This window comes from Sphaeramia orbicularis, chromosome 15 (genome assembly GCF_902148855.1).
Source record: "Sphaeramia orbicularis chromosome 15, fSphaOr1.1, whole genome shotgun sequence".
In the NCBI taxonomy this organism is placed as follows: Eukaryota; Metazoa; Chordata; class Actinopteri; order Kurtiformes; family Apogonidae; genus Sphaeramia; species Sphaeramia orbicularis.
The window spans coordinates 7219268-7240400 of NC_043971.1; the positions used below are offsets into that span (position 1 = coordinate 7219268).

The 21133-nt window shown below is 39.6% G+C and overlaps 1 protein-coding gene across 1 annotated transcript; it reads left to right on the plus strand.

The window, feature by feature from the left end:
* Positions 1-11001: 11001 nt before the first annotated feature.
* On the plus strand, positions 11002-18042 carry cdc42ep3 (CDC42 effector protein (Rho GTPase binding) 3). Its single transcript, XM_030156683.1, has 2 exons — positions 11002-11709; positions 16167-18042. The coding sequence occupies exon 2, from the start codon at positions 16385-16387 to the stop codon at positions 17462-17464; it is 1080 nt and encodes a 359-aa protein (XP_030012543.1). The 5' UTR covers positions 11002-11709; positions 16167-16384; the 3' UTR covers positions 17465-18042.
* The last annotated feature ends 3091 nt before the right edge of the window (positions 18043-21133 follow it).

A 21133-nucleotide genomic window follows, 5' to 3' on the forward strand; every position in this document is an offset into this window, starting at 1 on the left:
ACATTGTGAAATGTTTACTGTCAGCATGAAAATAAATGTGCACATGGTGACCTAAAGTGAAATACTGCAGCCCTGACAGAAGGCTTTGATAATAATGTAAATGAAGGCCTTATACAACAGCGTGACAGGATGTGGCATCAGGTTTTTTTTTTACTGTTTACAGTGTATATATATATATATATATATATATATATATATATATATATATATATATATATATATATATATGTATGTTTTGTACATTACGTTACTGAATACTTTGAAAGTTTTTGACAAATGCCATGAAACGAGAGCTGGTCGTAACACATCTCCTGAGACTAGGGAGGAATGTTGTTGTCATTACTTTATCTTTATTAGTCTGAAGTTGTTCTCCTTGGAAGGACTCACACAAACCAAAGCCCTTCTCATACTTGATGGTAAATCATAAGGGAAAAAAAGTCACAGGATGTATGTTTCCAAAGTATTCATCTCCAGCTTTCATCATATCCATTTCTGTATGTGTGCCCACAATATATTTTTTCCATATTCACCATCTCTGCATCTTTCTTTTTTTTTGGTCACATGATGCATGGATTCAGGATGCACTGTAAAGACTGTGCAGATTTCCATTACACTAGCCCACAGGTGTCAAACACGTGGCCCGGGGGCCAAATCCGGCCTGCCAAAGGGTCCAGTCCGGCCCCTGGGATGAATTTGTTAAATGCAAAAATTACACTAAGATGCTAACAATTGTTTTAGTTCAGGTTCCACATTCAGATCAATTCAATCTCATAATAGCCTATAAATACTCACAACTCCAATTTTTCTCTTTGTAAATGTGAATGTTTTCATGTATTTAGACTAAAACAAAGTATAATTTCGCAAAAACTCTGACTAACCTGAACAAGTATGAGCAACCGGAAATGTCTTAAGAGAAGTGCAGTTTTAATAATATTCCACCTGTTTCTAAATATTTTGTGTATTTGTAGATCCACTGTGGTCTGCAAGTTATAATGTACATGTGGAAATGATAAACTAAAGCATAATATTGTTAATTTTTTTTTTTTTTTTTCAGTTTGTTCATGTTATTCACATCTTTTGAAAGGATAGTTTGTAGATGTAAACCTTTTCATAATGTAAATTTACTTTTTTCACTCTAAAACAGAGAAAAGTTTGGAGTTGACATTATTTATATATTATTATGTTATTATTTTACTGGTTCAGCCCACTGCAGATCAAATTGAGCTGAATGTGGCCCCTGAACTAAAAGGAGTTTGACACCCCTGCACTAGCCTATCACCAATTCCACCTCTGAAAAGAATCATCCTTTATAAGACAATCCAGCCCAAAGCAATTTCTTTTTTAGATTCCTAACCTCAATTATTCCCACAGGCACCATGTGATAATTACGGTTCTTACTTCATAATGGGTGTGAACGTATGTGTCGTCACAGCCGGAGGAAGACGAGCAGAGTCAGGCGATGTGTCAACCATGTGAGGTGTTAACATGAGATTACGGCGAAGTCCACGAGACAGGAAATGCTGCACATGCTGCACAAGCATGTTACACCTTGGAGTTACAGGCAGTAAAACAGGCCTGTAAATAGTAAGTACAGCATGTTTTAAGGCTGAGAATGTTTCCTAAATCCTGTTTTTCTCAGTTGATGGACAAGGACAGGCTTGTTTACCTGACCTGAGATCAGTGTCAGTTGGAGAAGAGTGACCTCAGTGGAATAATCCAGACAGGACACTTTAGACTGCAGAGAAACCTCAGTAACATAGGCACTTCTTGTTGAAGGGGCAAAGACGTTAGCCAAAGCAGACCAAAGCAAATTAAATCTGAACTGGAATGAAAAATAAGTCTAATTCCTCCCATAACACAACCCAAATTGTGATGGAAAAAAATACGTTGACAACGATATTCCTGGCAAATGTTGTATATAAAACAGAACACATACAGTATAAGCTGCAGCCGTTGGTTCTGGGTAAAAAAAATAACTGAGCATAGTTCAGAGGAAAAACAGGGCTCATGAAGGAAACACAGCGCTAACTGTATCTTCAAAAGCTGTTATTCCTGGATCTGTGAAAGGACATTAATTCTGATAATATTTGGCTTGCCAGGATGAGAAAAATACCTTCAAACCTTTGACCAGTGAATATTCGTTTCCATCATACACTGCTTTGCGCTATGGTTTATTAAAGCTTAAAGTTAAAGGTTAACCTTAGTAAGTTAAATTTAACCTTGGATGTAAACAGGACAATTGGAGGCCTATAAGATAAGGAAACACGTCAGCAATGAACTTACCATAGAGGAATAGTTTGTAGTCCTTCAGCACAAATTTATCCCACTTCAACTATATAAATCATTCTATTTTTGAGAATATCCTCAAATTTTCTCACCTTATGATCAAGTGTCGAATACAAATGGTAAAATCAAAGTGTCTCAAACTCCAAATGCAACATACAAATGGTTAAAGTTAAGGTTAAACCATTTTATAATCCCTGTATGTAAATTAGGTCTTTATCCATTGTAATACACATAGCACCTAGCATTTGCATTAGCGCTTAGCATTGGCGCTTAGCAGGTTAGTGAACTGCTAAGGGAAGAACTTCAGATCTTTAGAATTTAGCTTCTGAATTTATCAACTTTCTTGCTTTGTTGTTGACAGTAGATAAGTTGGACATTTTGACATGGCATCTATAGGAATGGACTCGTTTTTTGGAACCAGATCGTCTCAGGTTTAATCCTGGTACTCTGGTGTCCCTCATACGTTAATTCTCCTGTCAGTACCTTCGTCATGGACACTGACAGCGACTCTGTTGCTATATTTAGTGATTTTTCACACCTTTCTAGGAACTCCTCCTCAAAAAAAAAAAAAAAAGAAAAATGTTGGTCAGTGGCGAGAGACATTTACCACCATGATTTGTGGCATCAGTTATGCATATGTCTGTTTACTTAAACATTAAATTTACCGTTATTGTTTAGTCACAGATACTGTATAGATTGTCGAGTAATGTCTTGTTTTGATGGTGGTACTTATTCATCGTTTGGGTGCGTAGTTTTTATATTATATTATTTTAAATTATATTCTGGCTCTGAGCCATCCCAAAATTAATGAATTTTTATCAAATATTGGGGCCAAAAATAGGACCAAAATTAGGACATGAATAGCTACCTCGGTGTCAGTGCATTTCATCTTGAAAACATCACTGTAAATGCTCTTATATAGACTATAAATAAAGACACTGTGTTAAATTTGATGATTCTAGTGGTTATTCTAATCCAGACATGTGGGTTTTTCATGAATATCAGTTTCATTCCAGGTTTCATATGTAACCCATCGTGTCCACTTGTGTTACATGCAGAACCTGCCCAGTTAAACACATAAATCGTGAGTGATTTTGCAACAGCGGTCATTTTGTGAAACACTTTGCCTTGCATAATTAGTTTGATTCCCAAAATGTGCCTGTGAGAGAATAAAAAGATATTTTTTTAAAAATTGTAGTGTGTAATTTTCGTGTCCTTTTTACCATTTTACATGTGGATTTTTGTCAAGGTTCTAATAGTTTAGGATTTTTCATAAAAGTTTAGTTTTATTTAATTTTGACTTTTTTTTCTCTAATTCAGTTAGTTTTAATTAGTTTTTAAAGCAGGTTTAATAGTTTTTATTAGTTTTTGTTCTTTTCTAAATGCTTGGTTTTAGTTTAGTTTTAGTTTTTTTCATATCTTTTATCTTCCTTGCCATTGTATTCACATAAATCCCAGACAGGACTCTGCTGCTTTCTTCCAACTTTAGTCTCCATGCTGCAGATAGAATGGGGACCAGAGGACGACTAAACGACAAGTGACGAGAAGACAGACCATGAACTGCCATATGGTGCCACCAGCTAAAATTGCTTAAGCAAAATAAATCAATTTCATATCAATCCGACATTGGCACAGACAAAAAAGAAGGGGATTTTATCCATAACTTTTATACGTTTTAGTTAGTTTTGTATGCACAAAATACAGTTTCAGTTAGATATCATTTTTTCTTTTAATTATAGTTTTTATTTATTTCAGTTAACGAAAATGTTTTTTCAATTCTAGTTTTTGTCATTTCGTTAGTTTTCGTAAACGATAATAACCTTGATTTTTGTATTACAAAAAGTTATATAAAAAAATATAAAATTGTGTTTTATCTGAAAAATAGTTTGTCTTTTATCTTAGTAAATATTTATTTTTAAAATAGACCCAAAGTGCTTCCAAACTTGCTTCACAACATTACTTTACATCTGGTTTGAATTTTTAGCCCCTCTGTTGTTTTTTTAGGGACCACTTTCATATTTTCAGTCTACTATGATGCCAGGTTTACAAAAAAACAGGGATTTTCAAAATAATTATTTAAATTGAAAAACATCTTATGCGTAAATGTCATTGACTCTAATGTTTTGTTTTTTTTTTCCCAAGAACCGGAAGGAATGGGGACGTCATCTTTCTTTATCTGAATATGTTTAATGACGTATCCAAAAAACAAGATGGTAGTCGACAGACCAATGGGTTATGTCACAGAGAGCTTGTTTATATTTTTTTTACCATCTATGGCTCGACTGACTGCACAAACCATTATCTAATTACGTACTTACAAACCTTCATACCACCGCCCCTGTTTAGGACGTGGTATGTACATTTTCTGTGGTAATTATCGCTGAATAAATTTCCCATTTCCCATACTGAGCAGCTTATCCTGAGGGGGAATCGCGTAGAGTTTCCTTTTTAGAGCAGTAGCTGTGGAGTTTCCGAGGTTTAATGGTCTTCCTAAATGAGAAGACAGTGTTGTGTGTTCTATTACAGATCATGTGCCGGCCACATGGACGCCGCAGTGACATCACCCCAGAGCGACACAACAACTTGACGCTAAAAGGGCTTCATTCACAACTGCTGTTTAACTGGTGCTAAATAACGCCTGTGTACGTTAAATAGAGGGTGTCTCAGCGACTGTAAGCTGTCTACAAACAGTCACAACCCTGCATTCATTTCAGTGTAAGACGACGCAGAGCATTATGTATGACTAGCTGTTACAGCAGACATCCATCACGTGAAATATAACAGTACAGGGGAAAACGGGGATTAAGGAGACTCAACTCTTCAGGCCAAATTTACCAGGAAGGAGGAGTGGGAATTTGTAGTGTTTGCAGAGGGATGAGGTCAGAAGTTTACATACACCGTGGATAAATGCATTCCTACTCAACTCTTTTTTTTTTTTTTTTTTTTTTTGCAATTCTAAGCACTTAACCCTTTCATGCATAGTGGTCACCACCGTGGACAGTTATTTAAAGCTGTTCTTTTGTATATTCATGGATTTTATTGTTTTAGTTCCATATCAGCCTACACAGTGCATCCTCCCATTCATACCATTACTGTAACTTTACTGTTCTTGATAAACCTCATCCGCACTAACATGTTTGAGTGTAAATTAATTGCTTTTTATTACACTGGTCTACAATTTTTTAGAAATGATTTACTTCAGAGATTAAATGTGCTAAATGTTATGTATTTTAATAAAATTAATTGGAAAATAAATGACAAAAGTGCTAGTTTGCTGATGCTTTCAAGGTATATGATTAAGTGTTATTACACATATATATTGGTTTATGTACATTTATATAATAGTTTTATAAATCTTCCACTAAATAGAACCTGTAAAGTGAATGTATTCTAATGTGCAGACAGTGTTTTGAAGTAGATCTTTTAGCTCTGAGACAAATACTCCTTTTGAGTCAAACCCATTCTCTCGTTAATTCTTGAATTTCACATTTTGACCCAAGGCTGTATCTCGGAAAGTTCAGCCAACCAGCATTTTTGACTTGATTTTTCTTTATCAGTGACTCTCAAGTGGTAAAATTTCATTACTTTTATTCTAGAAGCATTTTCCTTGTAGACTAGTGTTATTATTAGACTGTATTTAACAGGGTTTTTTTTTTTTTTTTTTCAAACAAAACGCTGTTTTTTTGCGTATTATCTCCATGAGGCAAGGCAAGGTTATTTGTATAGCACATTTCAGCAACAAGGCAATTCAAGGTGCTTCACACAGGACATTGAGATACAACGACAGGGAAAAAGAAACACATTTAAAACATTATAAAAGAAACATGTAAAAGGTGATTAAAAACAGCAAGTAAGAAAACAACACATAAAATCCAAAAAAAATAAAAACACACATATTAAAGTAAGAGTTGCAGTGCGGAGTTTCGAAAGAGAATATAAAATTTAAAAAGTCAAAAGCCTTTTAGTCAGCGGCAGCAGTGAACAGGTGAGTCTTTAACCTGGACTTAAAAGAACTCTGACTCTCAGCAGACCTGATATTTTCTGGTAGTTTGTTCCAGATATACGGAGCATAGAAACTGAACGCTGATTCTCCATGTTTAGTTCTGACTTTAGGAGCACACAGCAGACCTGCACCAGATGACCTGAGTGGTCTGGATGGTTCATACTGGACTAGAAGGTCTCTGATGTATTTTGGGCCTAAACCATTCAGTGCTTTATATGCTAGCAAGAGAATTTTAAAGTCTATTCTCTGAGAGACAGGGAGCCAGTGTAGAGACCTCAGAACTGGACTGATGTGGTCCACTCTCTTGGTCTTAGTGAGGACTCGAGCAGCAGCATTCTGGATCAGTTGCAGTCGTCGGATAGACTTTTTAGGCAGACCAGAGAAGATACTGTTACAGCAGTCAACTCGACTAAAGATAAATGCATGGACAAGTTTTTCAAGGTCTTGCTGCGACATCAGTCCTTTAATCCTAGAAATGTTCTTGAGGTGATAGTAAGCTGACTTTGTAATTGTTTGTATGTGGTTTTTAAAATTCAGGTCTGAATCCATGACAACACCCAAATTCCTGGCCTGGTCTGAGGTTTTTAACTGAAGTGACTGGAGCTGCATGCTGATTTTAAGATGCTCCTCCTTGGGTCCAAAAACGACTACCTCAGTTTTTTCTCTGTTTAACTGAAGAAAATTATGGCCCATCCATTCAGATATTTGCTCCATGCATTTACCCAGTGCTTGTATGGGGCTATGGTCACCTGGGGACATTGAAATGTGTGTCATCTGCATAGTTATGGAACTCTATTTTGTTTTTTTCTATGATCTGAGCAAGTGGAAGCATGTAGATGTTGAACAGAAGGGACTCCAGGATGGAGCCTTGGGGGACTCCACATGTCATTTTGGTCTGCTCAGATTTAAAGTTACCTACTGACACAAAATAATCCCTGCCCTTTAAGTAGGATGCAAACCAATCAAGAAGTCAGATAGTCCCACCCAATTTTCCAGTCGATCAAGTAATATATCATGGTCGACTGTGTCGAATGCAGCACTGAGGTCCAATAAAACTAAAACTGAAGATCTGCCATGATCTGTGTTAAAGCGAATGTCATTAAATACTTTGAGCAGAGCTGTCTCAGTGCTGTGATGTGGTCTAAAACACAGAATAAAAACACTTAGGAAAAAAAATCTTGATTGGGTTGTCATAATTCATGCATGAAAGGGTTAATTTTGATATATGTTACTTCTGTTATTTCAGTTAGCTATGCTGCTTTTTACTGATGTTTTGAAATATCAGAATTACAGTAAAACTCTGACAGGAACCTTTCTACTGTACAATGTTCTACTTCATCCCTTAAGTATGTTTTGTTGACAGTATTTGTTTTATACACTTATATACTCAGTATGGAAGTGGTATCAATACAGTTTTTACCGACAGTGTGATTGTGTGATTTGTTGTTTGTGTTTTTTACTTTATAGTATCTTTTTAGCAACTTTTTTTAATATACATCTTCTTAAATAATCGCAAAATTTCTAGATTGAAGTTTTTACTGTGTACAATGAAAAAGATTAAATTCTGTTCTGTTTTATTCTCTTCTTTTAATCCTTTATCGGGCAAGTGACTATTTTTGGTCATTTCCAAGTACAGTGTCAGCAACAGTCAAAAAGGACAATGAGGCAACAATCTCAGGTCCAATGTGGTCTACAGGGTCCACAGGTACCATGAAGTAATGGTACTAATGGAAGTAATGATGGTGTATGTGGACAGGTGTCTGGATCAGCACTTATATTCCAATCCAACTTTATTTGTAAAGCACTTTAAAACAACTGCCGTGGAGCAAAGTGCTGTACAGAAGAAAAATTAAAACCAAAATAGAAGTATAAAATACAGAATAGATTTAAAGACACAAAAACTGTACAAAAAAAAGTGCTGTACAGAAGAATAAACAAAAACCCAAATAAAAAGAATAAAATGCAAGACTAGATTAAAAGCCATACAATTAAAACAGCAATATAAATAAAATAAACAAATAAATAGAATAGATAAACAGGAACAACAAACCACTACCAAATAAAAAATATAGAATAAAGATAATACCTTCAAACATCTCACATTATATTGTTCTAATGTTCTAAAAGTGATGTTCTAATGTTCTAATGTTCTAAAAGTGATGTTCTAATGTTCTAAAATACATGTTCCTTTTACCTTACATGTGTTTTTCTTGTTTTTTTGTGTGTTTTTTTTTTTAATATACTTCTTGAATTTTTTTTTCCTTCTTTGCTACTTATGGGCAAGGAACCAAATATGATAACTTCATGGACCGTGACTTTCTACATGAAAAGAAAAAAGAAAAAAAAGAAAAAGAAAAATTTTACAAAAGTAATAAAGTCTTGTTATGTCCTCCAATAACACACTATGGTTGAAATTTGGAATTTAAAAGTATTTCTATGAGTGAACTGGAAAGGGTTCATATTAATACTTTAATACTAATAGTAGATAGAATTTCTGCATTTTAATGTTAAAAATTTGTCCAATCACAGATGTCTTCAGATAGGTAGGAGGCGGGTAAAAACATAATTGACAGCTGTAATTACCAATCACTGATCAGACTCGGAGACTTGGATATGATTCTACTGCATATCTCAAATCGGAAGCTTGGAAAAGGGGCTTTTCTATGTGGACTGAGAGGAAAGAGCTGCAGAAGGAAGGTGTGTATTTTCACGTTGTGGCATTTTTCTGTTTTGACATAGGCTTTGTCCATATTATTCAATTTCTGTCCCATAAATAATGGCTTTTGAAAATTCTGCTGGTATTGATTTAATGTGGAAATTGTAGATTGCATTGTAAAACCCTCTTGGTAGACATTAATAAAAGAAATTATTATTCTGACATTTCGCATTGTCAAAGTTGGGATTAAATAAATAAAGTAAATGTCATCGACTGTAATGTTTTTTTTTTTTTTTTCCAAGAACCGGAAGGAATGGGGATGTCACCTTTCTTTATCTGAATATGTTTAATGATGTATCCAAAAACAAGATGGCAACAACCAAAATAACAAGATGGTAGTCGACCAAGGTTCTAATAGTTTTGGATTTTTCACTCTAGTTTAGTTTTATTTAGTTTGGACTTTTTTTTCTCTAATTCAGTTCGTTTTAATTCATTTTTAGAGCAGGTTTGTTAGTTTTTATTAGTTTAAATTTTTTTCTAAATGCTTAGTTTAAAAAATGTATTAATTTTAGTTTTGTCGTATCTTTTCTCTTCTCCGTCATATTCAAATAAACCCCAGACAGGACTCTGCTGCTTTCTCCCAACTTTAGTCTCCATGTTTCCAGGTAGAGTGGGGACCAGAAGACGACTGGAAACCTTAAGTGATCACAAGTGACCACAAGTGACAGACTGTCAAGTGTCATATGGTGACAGCAGAGAAAACTGAGAGAGCAAAATAAATTGATTTCGTATCAATCCAACATTGACAAAGACGAAAACGAAAGGAATTTTATCAATAATTTTTATCCGTTTTAGTTAGTTTTGTAAGCACACAATACAGTTTCAGTTAGTTATATTTTTTCTTTTAATTATAGCTTTTATTTATTTCAGTTAACGAAAATGTTTTTACAATTCTAGTTTTGGTCATTTCATTAGTTTTCGTTAATGATAATAACCTTGCAGTCGACAGACCAATGGGTTATGTCACGGAGGGCTTGTTTATATTTTTCTACCATCTATGGTTCAACTGACTGTACAAGCCATTATCTAATTACGTACTTACGTATTTTCACATTGTGGCATTTTTCTGTTGTGACATAGGGTTTGTCCACATTACTCAATTTCTCTCCCCATAAATAATGACTTTTGAAAATTCTGCTGGTATTGATTTAATGTGGAAAATGTAGATTGCATTGTAAAACCCTCTTGGTGGACATAAATTTAAAAAAACAACTATTATTCTGACATTTCACATTGTCACATTGGGATTAAATAACTAACAAAAGGGAATATACAGTATATTGAAATAAAATGTGCATAAGACAAATTTTAATCATAAACTGTATGCTAGACAAGGCTGAATTTTTGACAATACACTGGTTGTAAAAGCATGCATTCACACCTTCTTCTCACCAAAAACACAGACACAATGATTGAAACACAAGCACCCCTCCCCCCAGATTTAATGTCTTTGCCCCACTCCTATAAGACACTGTACAGGCAGAAGCACACACCTCTCTTACTCTTTACCCCTATTGGGGGAAATAGACAGCAAAGCGTGACATCACATCTGAGCTGCACCTCTGTGCCGGTTACCAAGGTGATGGATTTTTTTTTATTTATTTATTTTTTTACAGAGGAATTGAAAATTACAGGAGGTGCAGGGTAGGTATGCCATGTCCTTGACTCTAGGGCATGAGGTTAGAGCCTTTAGATGTCTCCTCATGTCTCTGTCTATGCATCTTAATCACATTGAGGAAGTGTTAGTGACTGCAGCTCCTCATGTGCTGTCCATCTACACGTGCTGCAGTGCTGCAGTGTTCTGCAGTAATTAGTTTTTTCCAATGGTGACGCTTCAGCCTGCAGCAGCACCCAAAAATAAATGGACCATACACAAAAATGACACATATAGGGAGGATTCTTTTGGGAAACAAGAGGCGGTGACTTTATTCATGGGTGTGCATGTGTAATAAACAGATAAGGATAAAGAGAAGAGGCTCAAATGAGATAAAGACAGAGGGAGAGTACAACGAGTTAAGTGTTTACCAACCTCCAGCTGCATTTAGAGAATAGCTTTTATCAGATGTGGGCAGTCGCAAAGTCAGACTGAGGCAGAGAGACAGAGGAGGAGGAGGAGAGTGAGCGCAAATTCATTGTACATTATGAAGGGCTGCTTTAGAAAGACGAGGCAGACAGGCTTCCCATGAGGCTTCAGCACAGATTTTTTTCAAGCTGATAGACCGGAACTTGTGATCGCTCATCACTACAGCTCTGCTAAGGCGCAGGAAGCCTCTAGCTGCTTTAAAAAAGAATCCAAGCTTAGAGTGGGAGAGAGGACAGACATGCACAGGTGCTGCTAAAGGGAGAAGGCAGAGCGAGAACGAACGAAGAGCATAGAGAGGAGGAAGGGGGGAGTAAGTGAGCGAGTGAGAGAGACAGGGAGGGAGGGAGGGAGGGAGGGAGGGGGTGTAGGAGGAGACTTGACTTGCTTCAGAGGGGAATAGGAGCTGGAGAGCAATTCCAAAACAGCTGTCCGGCAGACGTCCCAGTCGACAGAAGTGAAGCCTGAGGCAGAGACAGGAGGCAGGGCAGTGTCAACAAGCCACAGGAGCGGCGCAGCAGCCACAGCTCACACAGAGACACAGCGGAAACATCAACCTGAGGCTGCAGCGTTCAGGACAGACGTACCTGGAAGGATCAGCAGCGCTCCATCAGAGGGTCTGAGGTGAGTGAGAGCAGGATCATGTTCTATTTCACACTCCGGACTGCATTAGTAGACGGGATAGTGTTGCCGAAGCTGTCATGTAAGCGTCTCTGCTGGTGTTTTCCATCACAGTCTGCAGCAGAATTTAACTGAAAGCGTTCACGGTGAGTTGTGCAGTAGAGGAACATTTAAGCAGCAGACATACATGTAACACAAGAGCTGAACTGTTAAGAGCAACATGATATGCTCCGGCTTTCCAACAGACACTTTTTCAGTCTTGCTCCACCACGCTCTTCTGAAATGCAGAGCTGACTTTGCCTTTATCTCATATGAGGGAGCACATTTCAGAGGGGTAAACTGTGAGGAAAGGACTTCTTCATGTGTTGACATTCCCTTCATGTTTCATGCACTTTGATTCGGTTTCCTGCTCCTCTATGCCAAGGATAACTCAGGCAACAGCCGGCCATGCTTGCGGGTGGCACAAGGGGAGTGAGAAAGAAAGACAGAACAAATACTCCACCCTGCTATTCGGCCTGGTCCGGGCACAGCCACCAGGCCCCCAAAGGAAGGCCTTTGCCTATAATTGAGGTTTTTTTATGTAACAAACAGCTCAGTCTATTCTGTAAGGCTACCATTACCCTCTGTGGTATGTGCGTTTGCTTTTTATAACAACCCCAAAAGAGAGGGTCTTTCTGCTATTCAGAGACGTGACAGAAGTGGAGGCCAGGGTTAAATGTTTGTATTTAGAAACTTCAAACGTCATCTGAATGGCTGTGCTGACAGTATCAAACAGTAGGCTCCTACACTGGCCACATGTACTACAGAAGTGTGTGACAGCATGGAGTTTTTCAGCTTTGATGTGAAATGTCAGCACAGGAATACCATCACGGGAGGAATATTGATGCACGGGTTCTATTTTAAAGGACAAGGAAAGTCATACACAGGTCATATCTTCAACAGCTGCTGTCCCGGCCCTTCCTCTGTGCATCGTTCATCACCTGCTTTGGCGCAGATCTGTCTAACTGTAATGCATCATCAAACTGTAGCATTTGTTTAGACTACACTAGAGTTTCACGACCTCTAAGAATACTGACCCACTTCTATCACACGTGACTTTTAAGAGTCCAGAAATACCCAGACAAATCACAAGCCATTAGTTTAATTACCAGATACCAACCCCACATTTATCTGCTCTCACACTTAAACTTTCATCACCTGGCTCCCTCTCCAGACCCTTCACTAATAACTAACCCTCTGAGCATGAACTGATGAGGCCAAGCTCCATTTTTAAAGGGACTGGAGTGGCTCCAGATCACTTCATGCCCAGACTGATAGCTTTGCTGACCCAATGACACAGTGGCTCTATCCTGCAGCACCCATTATGACTGGATGCCTGCTCAGCTAAGAAGGTGCCATTAGATCCCCCACTTCCCCAGAGGTGTAAATGAAACCAGTGTCCGCATTCTGCGGTGGTGGCGCCGCCTGGCTCGGACCAAACAACACGTGCCATGCCACCGCTTTCTGGATTCGTTCCAAGAGGAGAGTGCAAATCCAGGCTTGGCTATGATGTAGACCAGAATACACCTGCTCAACTATTAACAGTCTGCCGAGGCACAAATGGATTCACTGGGTCAGCAGGCCATGAGGTTTCATTCTGGGACATCCTTAGCTGTTGTAATTGATTAATTTCCTCTTGGTCCAACAAGAGCTTAACTAACTAATCTCTGCTTTCTTAAATCCATACTAATTTGGTCAGCCGCTCATTAAATTAACCCTAAAGCTGGTTATTCAGAACATCACAAGCAGCCAAGAGACCCGCATAAGGAGGATAGGACCCTGTTTTCTTCATTCTGCTGGTGGCCTCTGGAATTCCAGTCATGTTTGCCATACAAGCCAAACTGAGCCACCAGCAGGACGGCTGACGTGAAGGTCAGCTCTTCAGGCTTTCACCGGAGTTCTCACGGGCCACAACTGTTGACCTTGCGTAGGATGCACAGCAGATGTCCTCCTGTGAGAGCAGCAAGACTTGGATTGCTCTGCTGCCAGAGGATTTTGTACAACTATTGTCTATAATATTGATTTCAACTGACATTACCATCATTATAATGCATGGGCTGTGAGTTTTGAAGCCGCTGGAGAGCACACCGGCCAGACAGTTGTTCTAATTACACCAGGGCAGACCGATAATCAATACGTTTGTTTGATAGGAAGTGTTGGAGCCAACAATACAGCCGTGACCTACTATTCTTGGAGCAGCGGTAGAAAAGTTAAGACAGATTTAGATTTGTGTTGCACAGCCCACAGGAAGCAGCTATTGGCTTGGTGGTGGTGCATTTGTTTCACTTCCCATCCAGGCTTGATTTCCCATTGCAGCGAGCATCAGCTGTCAAGATCAGATGGGATTGAGGAGCGGCAAAAAAAGGGAGAGACCCTTAAAAAGTGAAAAACAAGTAAGGGGGGGAAGCGAAAAGGAAGAAGCTCGAGCTAAAAAAGTGAGAGATTTGGCCCCCTCCCCTCCCTTAATCAAACACTGCAGCAGTCCCTCTTCACCCTCCCCTTTCCCTTTTCTCTCCTTCACTGTTAGCAAACAAACACGCTCTCCTTCGCACACATGGCTTGCATTCAAAAGTGCTATCTCTCACGAGTGCAGTCCATCACCTCGCACAAACACTCACACTGGCAACAACACTCCAACAGAAGAGAGAAGCATCGCATTCAACACACTCGCACATGTACTGCATCCCTCAGTGTTTGTCATCTCTATATATAGCCCTATAGCGCTCGCTGGGTGACAGGTTTATTTGTGTAGCAAAAGGCATCCCCTAAAGTGAGAACATTTTTAACTTCTCATCCATGATTGTTGCTCTCGTACAGCAGATATTGGTCCTTAAAACGGGTTGTAAAGCATGTTGAAAATGTAAGTTCAGAGGTTTCCAACTGTTAATCCAGCCTGCTATTTGGACTCAAATATGCAGCAAGTGTCTGCCTCTGTGGCTCCACACTAATGTGCCTGCTGAATAAACATAGCCTACTTAAAGTGTCCCTGATAAGGCTGATGCAGGCTAACTCGAAGGGAGTCGGTTGCAGCAGGAATTTGGATGTTTTCTCAGTGAAACCTTTTTTTTTTTTCGTTTTGACCGCCCAGGCACTTTTGTGTAGCCATGCACTCTGTCAGACAGTCACCGCTGACAGATCTCTCATAAGTAAATATGTCTATAAATGGGCAAGCTCTCTCTTCACTGCCCCCCCCCCCCCCCCCCCCCCCCCCCGTCCACCCCCCCCCCGTCCACCCCCTCCTCCCAAACACACACATACACCTACACACTATCAACTCCCCTTCTTCCCCTGAGTGTTTTTCCCCTTCTTATTGGTTGCTAAGTCCTTTCTAACGGTCAACCCAATTCTCAAGTCTTTCTCCTATCAAGCTCACTGCCAACACGGTGACATTCTCTGTTGGGTTTGTAATGGAAAAGCCCCGAGAATGCAGCGTGAATGTGCAATCAGGCACCTTTTATCAAACCCAATCCCCCCTTGATAATGTTTACCCATCCTGATGTATTGTCCAAGCTAACTGGTATCTCAGCTGTTATTAAACTTAAAGCCGATCTTCTGCCTTAAAGAAAAAGAAGCCAAATCAATTCCAAATTCACATCACCTTCCTTCTTAAGATCCACTTGCTCTGTAATCCCTCGCTCTATCTGCCTCGTATGATTCCCCTTAAACCCCTGTAAACCCCTCTCCTCCCCTCTCTCTCCCCTCTGGTCCATCTCGTTCCTATCTCTGTGCGTGTCTGAGCAGTAGCTCGCTCTAAAAACAGGCTGCTCTGCTCTGATCCCACTAAAGTCCTCCTTTGCTTCTCTTCTCCCAATCTGCAGTCCAGCTGTTCTACATTAGCACATCCACAGTTGCGGAGGCCAAAGGAGGCTCATGTGTGGAAATGTGTGTAGAGCAGCAAAAAGCCTTCGACTCAGGCCTCATCCTGCTCTGTTGTAAGATCACCAGATGCAAGAAGAGGATGAGGATGTGTTTTGTTTTTTTTTTAACCTTCCAGAATCCAAAGTGTATTTTTGGAACTGTGTTGGTGACCAGATTCTTGGTCTGGTTAGACAGATTAAACATTGGTGCTTTTAATTTGTGCTCTCAGTTTGCTTTTAATTCCAGTTAATTTTTTTTTAAAATTTGTCTTACAGAACTTATAGAAGCCAAAAAGATAAAGATGAAAAAGTCCATGATACCAAAACCACATTGTGCAAAGCCAGTGAAGATGAATTTGCATCTGCAATTCTACTTTATTTTAGTTTGTGTTACATGGTTCATTGTGGTTTTCATTTCAGTTAATACACTTATGTTTTCGCTGCTAGTTTTAGTTTTTATTGGCTACAATAATACCTGGGTAAACACAGACTAGTATTGAATTTATGCCTTAAAAACAAAAATAGACATTGAAATGCTGACAAACTCTCTGTCTCTGATTTCAGGACTGTCCATTCGACTGTCAGACATCCCCGGTCCTGCTTGGAGTCCCGTTTCCTGATCGATGTCAGAATCCCTGTCGTTAATTTTGATGCCCCACATAGTGTCTGTATAACTGAGAATGTAACTGGAGCATTTTCCCCTGAGGAACTGTAACGTCCAGAGCCTATTAAGCGTTTCTGACTGTTGTGTCCTGCATATCTGATATCTATCTATTACAGCCATGCCAGCAAAAGCACCAATATACTTGAAACCCACAAATAGTAAGAAGGGCAAAAAATGTCGCCTGAGAGACATTTTGTCGCCAGATATGATCAGTCCACCCCTCGGGGATTTTCGCCACACCATCCACATCGGCAGGGGAGGGGAGAGGGATGCCTTTGGAGATATGTCCTTTCTCCAAGGGAAGTATGAGCTCCTACCTGGAAAAGCAGAAGTCCAACCTCAGTATGGCATCCAAAGTGAGTTTTTGAGAGCAAATAGTACAGGTGATGCCTCCTTCGCTGAGACCCCCTCTCCAGTTCTGAAAAACGCCATTTCACTCCCAACTATTGGTGGCTGCCAAGCACTTACCCTTCCCTTGATCTCCTCCACTGTGTTCTCCATGCCGCCAGAGCCCTTGGAGGACATTGTCGGGCCTACAAATTCCCTGAAATCTGATAATGTTGAGGAGGTAGAAATACTGCAGATGGATGCTCTGCTGCGTTCAATGGATGTTTTCAACAGCGAACCGTCATCTCCATCTGCAGACATACTGTCAAAGCCCGACGTCCTCCTGGATCTTCTGGAGAACAGAGATAAAGCCACAACTAAAGCCATTACCAAAGCAAACAAAATAAACAAAAGTGAAAACAGGTTTGACAAGCCATCATCCTATTACATCAACGGCCACAGCAACAGCATCTACAAAGCTAACGGGAGTCTGAACAGCAACACGAGCAGCGACAGCTTCGACAGCTTCAACGGTAAAGGAGACTTCAAGACCAAGACCTGCAACGGAAGCGGGAGTCTCAACGGTAATGGCAACTGCAACGGTTATGGACACTTTAACAATGACATTAGCCTGACCTTTAAGCAGGAGCTCCCTAAGTACAACAGGGAGTGTGTGGACAGGGACAGTGGGGTGGAGGAGGGTCGCATCTGTGATTTGGAGTTTGAGTTTTCCAAGGAGAAGAGCACGTCGCAGGATTCCCTCGCCCAGATCACAGGGTCATTCCTGTCTCTTGAACTCGATCTGGGCCCATCTATCCTGGATGATGTGCTCAACATAATGGATAAACCCGCAGTGAAGAGCAGGCCTTGAGCTGCACTGAGGCCCCAAAAGGAGAAAGGGAATTATTAAAATATAGCCATGAGGACAGAAAGACTCAAAAAGCAATCAAAATGGTGTCTGGATATATCATTGTGATGGAGATGAGCTTCAATACATGAGAGCTGCTTATGTTTTTACTGTCGAAAGATTTAACTATTAAGCTTCTATGGAGTGTTGATACTTCTTTTTTCATTTGCCATGCTAGCGGCATGTTTAAGATGCATGTGCTATTGAGTTACAGCTAAAACACAGCCATTGTGCCTTTGACTTAGAGGTTAAATTACTGTAAAAATGCTACCTTATAGATTTGTGTTATTGTGTTAACTCCCACAGTATATAGTACAAGGTAACTTAACTAGAAGTCCTTTGCTTTTTTTTTTTTTTTTTATACACAATCTTGACTTTAGGTCTCTCTGAACATATTGCATTTTGTGACTTTAAGTGTGTTTAACAAAGCACTATTTTGTTTGTCACATGAATTCATTTTGCCACACGACTATTTCAAACAACAGAACACTATGCATATTTGTGTTGTTAATAATGTAACACAAATAAATTAATTTTATCCAGCCGTGCCTAATTTTATTAAACCAAAAACAAGCATATAACTCAAATTCAGAGTAGGGCTTGTAAAAAGGAGTAGCACTAGAGGAAAAGTAAACAGAAACAGATACCAAGGAAAGAAGGAGCTGCAGATTGACAGAAAAAAGGATAGAATGGATTTATTTTCTCGCCTATGGCATTCCTTACATTCTGCCTCCCTGCCCTGCAGTGGGAGCTCCGGCGGGCCTTCATCTACCCAACCAGGCGCCTGCTCCATTTGTTTGCGTGAGGAAGGGACAAGCAGAGGAGGGGTCTTTGAAATTCCCTGCATTCCAGCCACAGAGCACAAGTGTCCAGGACCAGACATAAATCAGCTGTTTCAAGTGAAGAGGGAGGGCCTGGGCCTTACAGCTACACTTTTCTTGAGGCAGAACATATAGAGAGATGGGGTTATAAAACTTACAACCTGAAGGCAGGCATTGAATGATAGGGGCTTCCTCTGTCTAGATACAATAAGGATATGTTGACGCAGCAGGTCCAGCTCAATCGGCGGTGATTACCCAAACATTCAGCCTCTTAAACTCGGCCACCCCTCAGCAGTGGCCTTGTCACCCTGAATCCTCGTCTCTGTGGGCCATATGTAGGCTAAGTCATAACAAACCCATATAGAAACTCACGGCTGGCTTCTCTCAACAGCCACGTGCCACTGTGTCGCTGTTGTAAAGACGAAACAAGATTAGTTTCCTCTTAACACGTGTGAAGTCGACTTAGCTTGTGTTTAGTTTGCAGGATAATTTCACATGCAAATAATTATCTGGGTTTGACTCCGCTTCTGTCTTTTCGCGGGTCACTGCGGTGAACCTCTTCAAACCTCTTAAAAGACCTCAGAATAACCGAGCACGACCAGCCCGGCCGAGGCATCTGAAGCTGTCGTAAAGCCAAATGTTAGAGGAGACATGAACATTTCTCCACACAAGAAAACCCATGTCATGGCAGATTCCTCAGTCATTGGAAAATCCCAGCATTAGCACTAAAGAGTTTGCATATGCTGAGCTTTACTGCGCAACCTCCAAGAACAAGTAATGAAAACCTTTGCTGTCAAGGTAATTACTATGCTTATACCTGCAATGGTACATCATTGAGTTGATGACAGGCGTGGACCCCAAGCAAACTCCCTTTGGTTTACAAAAGAACATGTGACCACAGCTTTGTAGCCTGTTGTGTAACATATTAGAAGAATTTCAGTTTAGATGCCAAATCTCTCTGACAAAAAATACCAGGAAATACCAGTGTTTTATTAAATCCAATACAAATACTTGACATATGTTACACTCGCTGCCTCCGTGTTTTCTGACAGAGTTCAGTGCTCTACATCACAAACACAGTCCAGAGTGTTTTAGTTTTGGCTTTCTGTAGTCATACTTGTGGAGGTTTGACTTTTGTAAGATTAATGTTTGTATTATTCTAAAGCCTTGCTAACAAATCACTGCATCTGTACTTGAGTTGCACCAGCTGAAGAGTGTGTCGGCTACTGGCAGACGCAGACAGGCTTGTCTCGTCTCTGGTTTAGTCTCCTCTCAGAGCCTGAGGGCAGGAGAAAATACCAGAGACGGAAGGTAGAAATAGTCCTAGTCGACTGCTTTTCATTACCACCAGGCCAAAGTGGAGGCTTGACCTGAAGAAACCTTGCCTCCAACTGCTGCTAGTTTTCAGAGTTATCATGCTGCACACTAACACAATCAGAGGATTCATTGTATGACACCCACAAGCTGAACAATCTTGCTTTTGTCTTGCTATCTGCAAGTCAATGGCTTCATGCTCTCCCTTTGCTTGACTTTCTCACTGGAAAAAATAATATCTTTTTTTTTTTTTTTAATTTTATTTTTTACTTCTGACCCTTTAAAGCCTTTGCTGTAGTTAGTGTTACTGAAAACAGAAAAATAATTGCTAATTGCTGATGTTACTCAAGAAAGGGAGGCGACACGGGTGTTGCCACTACCTGCTGCCTTGTAATTTCCAAACCAGTTTCTTTCTTGGCACGAACAAAAAAAAGTAATTACTAAATGAGGGTTACTAAATCTTTTCAGCTTTGACGGCCTGGTTCAGTAGACTGGAGTCAAGCACCCATTACAGGGTTCCTACAAGGTCTAAAAAAGTCTTGAATTTACAAATTTGTATTTAATATCTTAAAAAAGTCTTTAAACGGTGTTAAATTTGATATGGTAGGTCTTAAAGGAATTATATTTTGCTATTTTAAATGGAATTATGCATTTTAAAAAATTTCCCTGTGGTCTCCATAAACTGTAAATGCTCTGCTTGGGTCTGAATTCTTCATTAATTCAACTCCACAGGTCCATCTTCAACCCTATTTCTGAGTAATGACACCAGAAAGGTGGTTTTGAGCGCTGGCCCTTAAAAATGCGCATGAGCCACTTCACACCCCACCCCCTTCAAGTTGTTGACTGTGCTTTCTGTCCCGTTCAGCCACTTCTGTTTGTTAATTCAGCCAACAACTGAACATTTTACATAACCGGCTCGAAGTTTGGACATATTTTCAGTTTTTACTAGAACCGCTGCTGCTGACAAACAGTTATGTTGTACTCGGAGAAATGTTTGTCAGAAGTCTTGACCTTATATGTGCAAATGTTGTGATTTAACTAATTATAAAATGTATCAAATTAAGAAGGAATTAAAACAGGTTGTAGAAATCCACTCAACTTTTGCCAGAATGAATATAAAGATAGTTGTGCAGCATCTGGAGGGTTCAAATTCAAACTGTATGAACTATTAAGCTCCAAATACACAAATAAATGAACCAAAGACTAATAAAAGTGGGTTTAGCAAAATATGACCCCTTTAAGTCACATTGCCATAAACTTGTTCATTGTATTGTGTTAAAATGTCCAAGCTGCAAAAAAAGTAACACCCATTCCAACCCGACAACTTACGCCGCATTAACCGGCTCAACTCGGCTCGGCTCAACTCGGGTACCAGGTCCTATTCCTGGAGACCATTTCCATTACAGGATACTACCCACTGTACAGTACCTGGACGTCATAGCAATGGAGCGCATTACTTCCATGTCGTCTGCTCAGAGAGTTGCTGATAAACTCGCTC

Excerpts from the sequence above, each read along its gene's own strand:
- cdc42ep3 (XM_030156683.1), top strand. The coding sequence starts at position 16,385 with ATGCCAGCAAAAGCACCAATATACTTGAAACCCACAAATAGTAAGAAG.